The 12,896-nt window shown below is 39.1% G+C and overlaps 1 protein-coding gene across 4 annotated transcripts in view; it reads right to left on the reverse strand.

The window, feature by feature from the left end:
- SEC24B (SEC24 homolog B, COPII coat complex component) overlaps positions 1–12,896 on the reverse strand; it is a 94,687-nt gene that overhangs the window by 11,121 nt on the left and 70,670 nt on the right. For all 4 annotated transcript variants that reach the window (XM_054726691.1, XM_054726690.1, XM_054726693.1 and 1 more), the window contains 6 exons: positions 11,772–11,884; positions 7,284–7,402; positions 6,894–6,949; positions 6,456–6,662; positions 1,759–1,882; positions 1,215–1,373 (listed from right to left, as the gene is read on the reverse strand). In XM_054726691.1, coding sequence (XP_054582666.1) covers positions 1,215–1,373; positions 1,759–1,882; positions 6,456–6,662; positions 6,894–6,949; positions 7,284–7,402; positions 11,772–11,884 — 778 coding nt within the window. The remainder of the gene's footprint in view (positions 1–1,214; positions 1,374–1,758; positions 1,883–6,455; positions 6,663–6,893; positions 6,950–7,283; positions 7,403–11,771; positions 11,885–12,896) is intronic.

Here is a 12,896-nt window from a genome sequence, read left to right on the forward strand (position 1 = left end):
AATGACAGAATATTTCCCCCACCTGGTGAAAGAAATAGACTTACAAGTCCAGGAAGCACACAGAACCCCAAACAAAAGGAATCCAAAGAGGACCACACCAAGATACATCATAATTAAAATGCCAAGAGCAAAAGACAAAGAGAAAATATTAAAAGCAGCAAGAGAAAAACAGTTAATTACCTACAAGGGAGCACCCATAAAACTGTCAGCTGATTTCTCAACAGAAACTATGCAGGCCAGACGGGAGTGGCAAGAAATATTCAAAGTGATGAATAGCAAAAACCTACAACCAAGATTACTCTACCCAGCAAAGTTATCATTCAGAATGCAAGGTCAGATAAAGAGCTTCACAGATAAGAAAAAGCTAAAGGAGTTCATTACCACCAAACCAGTATTATACGAAATGCTGAAAGGTATTCTTTAAGATGAGGAAGAAGAAAAAAGTAAAGATAAAAAATTATGTACAACAAATACATATCTATCAACAAGTGAACCCAAAAATCAAGTGAATTAAAAATCTGAGGAATAGAATAAACTGGTGAATATAATAGAATCAGGGGCACAGAAAGGGAGTGGACTCCTAATTCTCAGGGGTAAAAGGGTATGGGGGGTACAGGAAGAGAATGGACAAAAATTGTACACCTATGGATGAGGACAGTATGGGGGAGGTAAGGGCAGAGGGTGGGGTGGGAACCAGGTGGAGGGGAGCTATGGGGGGAAAAAGGAGAAACTATTGTAATAATCTGAACAATAAAGATTTATTAAATTTAAAAAAAAGAACCAATGTAGGTTCCACAAAAGATCTAATGTACAACATTTTTAAAATGAGGGTTACTGTAAAACTCCTTTAAGCATTAAAATAAGTGATCAGAATCCCTCCTGCAAACATTCACATAAAACCAAGGTAATATACATTGAAGACTATTTGAATGATGATGAGGGCAAAGATAATTTTCACTTAAAATCTTCCCTATTCCTCTCATTCTCTTTCTAAAATCACCTCCAATATGGGCTTTCTCTTAGGTTCTTCCTTATAAAGCAAGACATTATTTTTGCCCACTTATTCAAATTATTGTAAAAATTGGTCAATGGATATTCAATAACTATATATATAGAGATCAAGCATAAAGTCTTTTATTGACTATAGATAGTCACAGATACTCAATATATGAATGCTAATTTAATTATAAAGCAGCATTTTTACAACATCATACCTTTAGTACACCTTATTCTCATAACAGCTTCAAATCCAATTTTCCTTGTGAGATAACGTTTTAGTTCTTTTTGTAACTTTTCCGCTTGTGAAGGATTGTGAGTAGAATGGAAAGATGGATAATAATAGATGCAGCCTGCTGAATACTTGGACATGCAAGCTTTAAAGAGAAATTTAAAAAGTATTTTATATTTGTCCAACAGGAGTGTAAATTCTATATTATTTAGAAATCTAAGTCATAATGAGAAAACAAAAACTGTCAAAATAAACATAACATAAATCTGAGAAAAACAAACATTTATAAAATATAACATATAAGGTTTATTGTTGAGGAGAATGGCAAAGAAATTATATTTTAAAAACAAAATATCAAAATCATTTTATACTGGTATAGTGCTTTAAAATTTACTGTTAATTTTCAGAGATATCATCTATGTAATTCACATGTCTTTCTCTCCAAAGTATTGAGAATGCTTACTATAGAGTTTAGATTTAATTCATATGCTAAAACTGTATGTAAACAGATAAATACAATGTCCCCTTACCTAGAGAAGAAAGATCTGAATACTGTGAACTTAAAAGGAACAGATCCACTGCAGTCTGCTGCCCTGAGCAATCTAAAGCCAGCTTCTTATAAAAATCAGTTGCAGGGCCAAGATGTTGTACAACCTAAGTCAACAAGTCACAAAGTAAGACCTTGAAGCCTTGAATTGTGCATATTCTATATAATAAAAGGGTAAATGCAAATCGACCAAACAGCAGAATGACCAGTCGCTATGACGCGCACTGACCACTAGGGGGCAGATGCTCAATGCAGGAGCTGCCCCCTGGTGGTCAGTGCTAGTGCCGTGGCCTGCATCCGCGGCAGCGCTACATCCCCCGAGGGCTCCTGGACTGTGAAAGGGTGCAGGCCAGGCTGAGGGACACCCCCTGCCTCAAGTGCATGAATGTCATGCACCGGGCCTCTACTGTTTCTATATCTCTCTTATAATAAGGAAGTGGGTATCTCCACCACCACCACCCCTGCCCACCAGCAAACTGAAGTTTTTTTTAAAGTGTCTAGGCAGTTGGCACAGATTTTCTATAGTAATCCTATATAATAAAGAGGTAATATGCAAATTAACCCTCAAATCCTCAGAAGATGGCTTCCTACGACCAGGCCAGCAGTGGGGTTAGCGAGGGACGACCAAACGACTAAACAAGCAGGCTGTGTGAGGCGACCAGGCTGGTGGTGGTGGTGGGGGGCAGTGAGGGGCGACCAGGCTGGCAGAGAGGGAAATTGGGGGAGACCAGGCTGGCAGGGGGACAGTTGAAGTTGACCAGGCTGGTGTGTGTGTGGGGGAAGTTAGGGGTGACCGGGCCGGCAGGGGGGTGCAATTGGGGGTGACCAGGCCAGCGGGGGGGCGAGGAGGGGGGGAGTTGGGGACGATTAGGCTGGCAGGGAGGACAGTGAGGGTTGACTAGGCCGGCGGAGGGGGGGCAGTTGGGGGTGACCAAGCCAGCAGAGGGGGGGCAGTAAGGGGTAACCAGGCCGGCGGGGGGGGGGGGAGGGGGCAGTTAGGAGCGACCAGGTCGGCAGGAAGAAGGCAGTTGGGGGCGACCTGGTCGGCAGCAGGGGGAAGTTAGGGGTGACCAGGCCGGCAGGGGAAGCAGTTAGGGGCAATCATGCTGGCACGCAGAGGCAGTGAGGTGCGATCAGGCCAGCAGCGGGGGGCAGTTTGGGGCAACCAGGCAGGCAGGCAGGTGAGTGATTAGGAGCCAATGGTCCAGGATTGTGAGAGGGGTCCCAGATTGGAGAGGGTGCAGGCTGGGCTGAGGGGACACCCCCCGATACACGAATTTTATGCACCGGGCCTCTAGTCCTATAATAAAACCCTAATATGCAAAACAACCAAACAGTAGAATGACGGTCATTATGACGTGCCATGACCATCAGGGGGCAGAGGGAGGTGACCTGCGGTGTGGTGGAGGGTGGGGCCAGCGAGCAGGCAGCGCCAGGTCGCCAGCCAAGGCGGGTGCCAGCAGGGGCCCCCCTGATCACCTCACAGATGGCCCTGATCGCCAGCCAAGCCTAGGAACCCTACTCTATATATTGGGAACAGTCTCTTAGATTTAAAAATTGAAACCTGGCAAGGCTACTCAAACACTGAAAAAAACAGGATGATGCAGTGATGACATGCATGAACTCTGGCTTGCACATTTTGTGGTCAGCCCTGATTCTGACACTTATAACTGTGTGACAAAGCCAATTACTTAACTTCTCTCTGCTTCAGTTTTTCCATCCATAAGATGAAGAAAATGGTACTACTGCCTCAGAAGGATCATGTTATGTAGTACTTTTTATAATCAGGGCAAAAAAATGTAGCTGCCCATACAACAGCAAGATGCCTTTCAGCCCTAACTGGTTTGGCTCAGTGGATAGAGCTTCCGCCTGTGGACTCAAGGGTCCCAGGTTCGATTCCAGTCAAGGGCATGTACCTTGGTTGCGGGCACATCCCCAGTGGGGGGCGTGCAGGAGGCAGCTGATCGATGTTTCTCTCTCATCGATGTTTCTAACTCTCTATCCCTTTCCCTTCCTCTCTGTAAAAAAATCAATTAAAAAAAAATATATATATATAGATAGATAGATAAAAAAAAAAAAGATGCCTTTCACCCGTATGAAAAGTATGGTCACTGGTGCATGCAGCGTCCTGGCTTGCGAGAGGGATGTCCAACTGCTGGTTTAGGCCTGACAATCCCCCAAGGGGGTTCCAGATTGTGAGAGGGCACAGGCTGGGCTGAGGGACCCCTCCCGCACCCTGGTGCACTAATTTCGTGCACTGGGGGCCTCTAGTAATAATAATAATTGCTAACATTTATAAAGTACTTACATGGAAGCATTGCTCGAGATTGTTTATATGTATTATTTAACCCTCATAACATAGATCTCATTTTACAGATGAGGAAACTTAGGCAAAAAAAAAAAGATTAAGTAACCTGACTAATTACATAGCTATTAATGGTAGATGCTAGAATATAAATGCAAGAAGTCTGGGCTCCAGATTGAGTGCTGTCAATCATTAATATGTAGCAACAGGAGAGCACACTAGGTTAAGGAAGGTTTTTCCTATAGGTAGGAGGACTATGGAACTGAAAAGGTGGCACTGGAGAAAGAGGTAAAGAAGTGCAAGAGGTAGGCTCCAAGTTCTTAATTACTACATGGCACTGCCTGACCAAATGTTTCAATCTTCTCAGTTATACAGAGTGGTCAGTTATACAAAAGTAGGTTTACAACTCTGAGTACATAAAACAGTTTATTCTTGTATTGTTATTTATTAATTATTGTATTATTTTCTATAGGAACTGTACCTACTGCTGTCCCACCCTGCAGTGTATGGTTATTACATTAGTAGAGTTTTCTCAGCTGTGAAGGAATATATAAACCAGAACAGATATTTAAGTTTTTGAGTCCCAGGCAGATAGAGAATATTTCTAAAAGTTAAATGAGAAAAACAAAACTATCAAATAATTCAGTAAATATGTAACATCTTCCTATGTTCAAAACATCTCAGTATTCTATAATAGGCTGCAATGTATCAATGAATTCAACGCTAGTATTACTTGTTGATTAAAAAATATCCTTGCCCCAATTTATTTTTAAATTAGCTTCTTGCCCAGCCAGTGTGGCTCAGTGGTTGAGCATCAACTCATAAACCAAGAGGTTACTGGTTCGATTCCCAGTTAGGGCAGATGCCCAGGTTGTGGGCTCAATCCCCAGTAGGGAATATGCAGGAGGCAGCAGATAGATGTTTCCCTCTCTCTATCTCTCTCCCTTTCTATCTCTCTAAAAATCAATAAAAGCATATAAAAAATAAAACTAGCTTCCTTCTCAAAAGCAATTAAAAATACAATTTCTGTAAAAAATAAAGTATGGTGCTATTTTTCTCTAGCAAATTGATGAATAAAGAAGCAACAATACTTAATAGTGACTATAAGATGAAAGTCATTAAGAGTATAGGTTAATAAAAAGCCCAATAAGTAAAATACTTTAATAATTTAACTAAAGTTTATACTCTTTGACCCAGTAATTTTACTTCTAGGAATTTATCCTAAGAAAACACTGACTATATCGCTAAATATTTACGACACTATTAAAACTGTTTCATACTCATAATTAGTTGCAGTAGCATTTTCTCATATATAAGTTGAAGTTAGATAAAAATTATGTACAGAATAAAAAATGAGTGTTCCAGTTAATTTATTATTTAAAATAAGGGATTAAAATACCTGATAAAGTCTTCATGTAATATTCAGCCTGATATTGGTTTTTTGTTGTTGTTGTTTTTAATAGTTAAAATGCAATAGACAACTTTTCAATAGTTAGGGGCAATTAACTAAATTGAGTACTTTCACATTTAATAAAAAAAAAACATGTTTTTTTGTTGGTTTTTAAATTTTTTTTTTTTTAATTTTGGAGAGAAGGGAGAGAAAAAGAGAGAGAGAGAAACATCAAAAGAGAGAGAAACATTAATGTGAAATAGAATCGTCGATCAGTTGCCTCTCGTATGCACTCCGACTGGAAAATCGAGCTACAACCTGGCATGTGGCCTGCCTGGGAATCAAACTGGTGACCTTTCGGTGCACAGGATGGCACTCAACCAACTGAGCCACACTGGCCAGGGCTACTAGTAAAACACATTTCTTAATGCTTCCAATATACTTTCTGATAAAAGATCAGTTAGAAAATGTAGTGTATATAAGTATGATGCTTGATTATGCTTTTTTGCAAATCTTGAGAGTGAATATTGATTTACTATATTATTTCCATTTTCTAAGTTTATACAATAATTTATATCACTATCATAATGAAAATGTGTATTAGCATGAGCATGTTAAATGATAATATCTCATATTTAACAAGTATATTATTGTATAACAGAAAAAAACTGTGTAATCAGAATATTAAGTCACATTTTCACCATTAAATAGTTATTTAATATTTGGCAATATATGTAGTTTAATCTGTTTCCTTATCTATAAAATGAAAGGGTTAGAGTTAATTATTCCTAAATTTCTATGACTTGCAAACAAATTACAAAAAGAATACACTGCAACACAAAAACAAAATAATTCCAGTTGAACTCTCTTATGAGTTTCCTTTTAAACTTTAGTGAAGTGGGAAAGTAGAATGATCAAATAATTACAGTCTCTAGAAGCAGAAAACACCATCCTGAATATGACAGAGAAACAAAATATAAAATACCTTTGTGCTTGATCTCTGGTTAGGATCCTCTCTGGACTGCAAAAGTCCTGCACCCAAGGAAGGTAACTGTGTCTGAAATACAGACACACGGCCACCTGTTGGAGACATTAATTTAAAGGCAGCCTGAAGCGCAGGACCAAGGGCACTGTGTGTTTCTCTTGTATTGGTGAACATATTTGGTAATGCATTCAATAAGTCTTTTATCAGCTGGGAAAACAAAGATTAAAAGTTGAATTACTCAAAAGGCAAGGCAATATTCTTCTTTAAAACATCCCCGAGACAGTATATGCCACTTCATTTGGGGGGACCTTAAATTGAGGAGTCAATGGATATGCTACCACATTGTCTATTGAAATGTTAATAGACCAAGGAAATGGTAAACATTTCAGTAAATAGTTGAAATAACAGAAACATTTTAGGAAAAAAAATCAATCTCACCTCTTTACTTTCATGTAGGTTCACAAGTAAGCTATCTGGAGTAGGTAGAAAAACATCTATAGGGAAAACATATTTTAATCAACAGATAAATCAAGTCAAAAGGATATAGTAATATAAAAAAATCTTAGTTTTCATCAGGCCACTCTTATAATGGGTACTATAGTATTGCTTTATTCTCTGTATTATACACATGTGTTCACACATGCAAAAGTACATATACACAGGTGTAAAAAACTTAGAATCAAGTATTTTCCAGGAAATAATAATTTTTAAACAAATATCTAAGTGCACCAAATTATCCTTACAGCATTATAAGATGTACTGTCAAATAAAGTAGCATCAACTCCAAACTTAGTAATTAAAAATACTTTTATTTTATTCACTGCTTACCATCTATATCAGACACAATCAACATCTGAGGCTGTGATAATCCTTCTTGTAAATTGTAGAAATGAATAGTGCTATCAAAGGTCACAAATCCTATTCTTGTTCGGGAATCCCCGGGAAGCCTAAAGATAAAAATAACAATTTAAAATTTAGAGTGCTCAGTGACATGTTTTATTTAAGTAAATAATAAAATAGGAAACTAAGCCCAAGAATAACTACATATGCTTTTTCATAGAGGACAGAAAAGTCAGCCTTATCTAAATCAACAGATATCAGAGAAGAGTAAGGACGAAACATTCCATCTTCAGATGAAACCACTAACACATTTAGATAGAGTTCCTAGGTCAGAAAAGTGAACTACATTCAAATAATAAACCAAAACTAAAAATGACATGATTATTATTTATTTATTTATTTATTTATTTATTTATTTAAGCAAGCATCACCCAAGGACACATTCAATGATTTTTTTAGAGAGGAGAGGGGAGGGAGAAAGGGAGGGAGGGAAGGAGTAAAAACATCAATGTGAGAGGGAAATATCAATTGGCTGCCTCCCCTGATTCCCTGACCAAGGCCAGGGATTGAACCTGAAACCCAGGTATGTGCCCTGACCGGGAATCAAACCAAGACCATTTGGTGCATGGGAAGACGCTCCAACCAACTAAGCCACACTAGCGAAGGCTAAAAATAAAAAAAAAACACCAAAGACTTCTTGGTGACCTTGCTTTGAAATGTATTATTTTGAGTGAAAAATTATTCATATTTTCAGTTCCAATATTACAAAAATAGCATATCTTCTTTAAACATTTTAAGGGCAGAATGGCAAAAAAGTACCTTCCTGAAAAGACAGACTGAATGTACTGTCTTTTGCACATCAGATTTTAATGCACAGAATTTTAAATAAAAACCACATTTAAGATCAAGGCATTCTATCTATCATGTATTTTTTTAAAATATTCTTCCAGAATGCGGTATTTTCAAAGGTCAATGCCACAGCATAAAATAATAAATTAACATTTCACTAACCATCAAGCTTTTCTTATGAATAAGATAAATGCTATATTGTACAGAAGTGTATTTCTTTATTTTAAAATATACTTTTATTGACTTTAGAGCGGAAGGGAGAGGGAGAAAGAAACATCAATGAGAATCATGACTGGCTGCCTCTTGTAGGTCCCACACTAGGGATCAAGCCTGCAACCCGGACATGGGCCCTGACAGAAAATCCAACCGTGACCTCTTCGTTTATAGGTTAACACTCAACCCCTGAGCCATGCCAGCTGGGCCAGAAGGGTATTTCGAAGTACCACCAACTAGGTTAACTGCTGTTATGTAATCTATTGTTTTAGTAAAGCTTTAAAAATATTTTTGAGCCCTAGCTGGTTTTTGCTCAGTGGATAGAGCTTCGGCCTGTGGCCTGAGGACTGAAGGGCATATATGCCCGGGTTATGGGTTGGATCCCCAGTGGGGGACGTGAGGGAGGCAGCCGATCAGTGATTCTCTCTCATCATTGATGTTTCTGTCTCTCTCCCTCTCCCTTCCTCCCTGAAATCATTAAAAATATTTTTTTAAAAATTAAAAAATACATATTTTTGATGGTGTGCATCAAAGCAAGAATAATTATTACCATTACCATTATTCATGATCAATCAGATATAGTCTGCAAGGTAAGTCTAAAAGCACTTCATAGAATGTACCAAGTTATGTGCATGTTTAGATTACCAATACTGGTCAAGATTTATGTTGTTTCTATTCTTCACCTCTTTGAGAGATTTCTAAGGTCACTGAATATTAGGATCGTTCGTTACCAGTCAGAATGATGGCTACTTACCTGCTCTATCCCATGCTTAAAACACAGAGTTTAGTTGGAACTGTTCCAGCATCAAATTCCTCTTCCTCAAAGTTATTTCCATCAACCTTTCCAAAAGCATTTTACTATACTGTTGCTATCCTTATTACCTTTACTTTTTAAACTTTCCTAATGCTTCTATTTTTTGCTCTGTGTGTATGTGTGTGTGTGTGTGTGTGTGGGTGTATATATATATATATATATATATATATACACACACACACACACACACACACACACACACACACACACACACACAGTATATATACATACTAGAGGCTAGAGACCCAGTGCACAGAATTCGTGCATTGGGGGTGGGAGGGGGTGGCGGGTGGTCCCTCAGCCTGGCCTGCACCCTCTCACAATCCGGGACCCCTTGGGAGATGTCCGACTGCCGGTTTAGGCCTGATCCCACAGGGATCGTAATCCGGGACCGTTGGCTCCTAACCACTTGCCTGCCTGATCACCCCTACCTGCCTGATCACCCCTCATTGCTCGCCTGCCTGCCTGATTGTCCCTAATCGCCTCTGCCTCGGGCCCGGCCACTGTGGCTTTGTCTGGAAGACGTCCAGAATGACGTCTGGAAGGTCGTTTGGCTGTCTGGTCTAATTAGCATATTATGCTTTTATTATTATAGACTAGAGGCCTGGTGCACTAAATTTGTGCACGGGGGAGGGGGGAAGGGGGGGAGGATGGTCCCCTCAGCCCAGCCTGCACACTCTCCAATATGGGACCGCTTGGGGGATGTCCGACTGCCAGTTTAGGCCCGATCCTGCCCGATCCTGGGATCGGGACTAAACCGGCAATCAGACATTCCTCTCACAATCTGGGACCACTGGCTCCTAACTGCTCACCTGCCTGCCTGCCTGATCACCCTAACTGCCCCCCGTGATGGCCTGGTCACCCCCAACTGCCCCCCCTGCCAGCTTGGTTGCCCCCAACTGCCCCCCGCCGCCAGCCTGGTCACCCCCAACTGCCCCGCCAGCCTGGTCGCCCCCCCACAGCCTGCTGTTCGGTTGATTGGCCATACCTCACTAACCCCCCTTCCGGCCTGGTCACCCCATGCAGCCTGCTGCTCAGTCGTTTGGTTGGCCCTCACTAACCCCCCTTCCAGCCTGGTCACCCCACGCAGCCTGTTCGGTCGTCCGTCCGTCTGGTTATTTCGGTTGCAACGGTCGCTTAGGCTTTTATATGTATAGATAAAACTATACTTTTGGTTTTGCATAGTCTGTTTAATTTGCAAATAGTCACTCATCTTTGCTGGACTCGTTCCCATTTCTACAGCTATATCTTCATACTTTTCCAGTTAGCTAACTCTTCAGTCTTAAAAATGATTTCTTTGCAGGGGATTGTCCACTGCCACTTACTGCTAAAACTGTATCTGAAGTAAGCACTTGTAACTAAAAATAGGGCAAATACTTCAATCAAGGAGAAAAATATGAAATCTCTAAGTTACTAACACAAACTAAAAGCAAATCATTTAATATTTCTAGATTTTTAAAACTATCTGAAAGGTCTTAACATTATCAGTTTTATTCACAGCCAAGATCAGTGATATGTAGACTCTGATGACTAGAGCTAGCACTCAGCAGAGCAAGGACTCTCACCTCAATGGAAGTTCGGGAAGAACCTTCTGGGATCACCAAGATTACTTCCAACACAGCATTCATCACACATAACCACCAGACACCTTTGGACACGTGAGAAACCACTGTAGTAGGCACCACCCTTACTAATAATCTTTAAGTCTTATCTCTTATGGGTGTTGTAGTAAAAAAAGTAATGTACCAACAACTTTGTTTTACTGAGAATTGGAAGGTTCATTATTAAACCTCACTGAGGGCCCCCTTCATGACTAACAGACACATAGAGAGGAATTAGAACCAGGTATAAGCAACCCATCCAATACTGTTTCCACTTTCACAATACAGCTCATTACTAATGTGCCAAAATGAAGAGCTCAGTTTCTGGCTTCCTGGAAAATATTGAGAAAATCAATTCCCTCTTTCCCTTTATCTGGCTCATTCTCTTATTAGTACATTTAAAACTACCTTATGGAAAACCCCTTACTCAGGTAAAAATTACAGCTAGACTTCTCCCAATCCAGATTCTTGACACCCTGGCCAAGTCAAGTTCTCTGGGCCGTAGTCCTGAGATCTGCTAAGTTAGAGGAGATCTAAATTCCTTACTAAGCCCGGTTGGCATGCCTTAGTGATTGAGCATAGATCTAAGAACCAGAAGGTCATGGTTTGATTCCTGGTCAGGGCATATGTCCTGGTGGCGGACTCAATCCCCAGTGTGGGGTGTGCAGGAGGTAGCTGATCAATGATTCTCTCTCATCATTGATGTTTCTCTCTCTTTCTCTTTCCCTTTCTCTCAAATCAATAAAGATAAATTTTTAAAAAATTTCTTACTAAGTTTTAAAACTTTATGATTTTATGATTCAGATACCAAGTCATAAATCATAACAAAATCCAAGTAGCAGGATCCATATTCTATGGTGGACAGGAAATACTCTTAAAATGAAATCAAAGTTAATAAAAACCAACATAATGAACTGCTGATAAACACTTCATATTTTTACACACACACACACACACACACACATATATAATATATATTTTGAATAAAATAATTCTTACTTGTCTAGATTTTCTAACAGTGACTGGCACAAAATTGTCAAATATCCAGCTTCCACTGCATTATGAGACACATCTAAAACAAATAAGTATACTGCGGGTTGAGGAGGACGAAGCTGAAAGAAATAAAAATAATGTAACTTAATTTAATAGGTACAATGTATTCTTTTTATACCACCACACCACTGGATATTTACTGAGTATGTTATACAAAAAAATACATAAATAGGATGTTTTGTAAGAGCTCATGTGCTAGTGAAAATTACATTCCTTTAACTTTTTTCTTATAAGATTGGTTGTGGATGAAGCATGATAAGGCAGCCATTATACAGTAATGGTTAAATAGATGGGCTAAACGTTTTCCTGAGAGTCTTGGCTGAGATCTTTCAAAGAAAAATTAAATTTACTTATTATTTAATATCAACCTCTATATCTCTTCCCTGCCCCTAAAAACATTTTTAAAATTTAATTTGTTTAACTCAATAATCATTAGTAGTAGCTATTGGGTCGCCTGGTGGTGGCTGAAACCCAACGGTTAAGTGCTAAGTGTAAAGTCCTTGCAATGCTATTTCAAATATGTTTAGTCCTACTCTACTAGAGATATATAATGGTATTAATAGGTTAAATATATGATGCTGGGATTAGCATTTAATAAACTCCAGAGTGGGTGAGGGGAGGAGAAACTGGAGTAGACTGGAAATAGATAAAATATAAAATATATATAGCACAAGGTTGATAACTGTTGAAGCTCACTGGGTAAATGATGGCTCATTATACTATTTTCTCTTCTTTGAAGTATGCTTGAAAACTGTTACAGGAAGTTAAAATAAAAGAATATATAAAGTTGTTTTTTTTTTAATATCAACCAGGGATCATATGGGTCATGGCAAAAACTTTTTGCTATACCACTTCAATTAGATTAAGATTCCTAAAGAGCCAGAACAGAGATGGGAACATAGTAAGCTGTAAAGAAGGTAAAGAGTTGAGAGTAACAGGTGACCAAAAGAAATTTTACTATAATTAATAGAAAACAGATAAGAAAATAGTAGTTAAGTGGGCAGATGCTGTATTAAACACAGAGAATCATAAAAATTGGAGAAATAAAGAGATAGGTTAAGCATTAGAAAT

This window comes from Eptesicus fuscus, chromosome 2 (genome assembly GCF_027574615.1).
Source record: "Eptesicus fuscus isolate TK198812 chromosome 2, DD_ASM_mEF_20220401, whole genome shotgun sequence".
NCBI classification, from domain to species: Eukaryota; Metazoa; Chordata; class Mammalia; order Chiroptera; family Vespertilionidae; genus Eptesicus; species Eptesicus fuscus.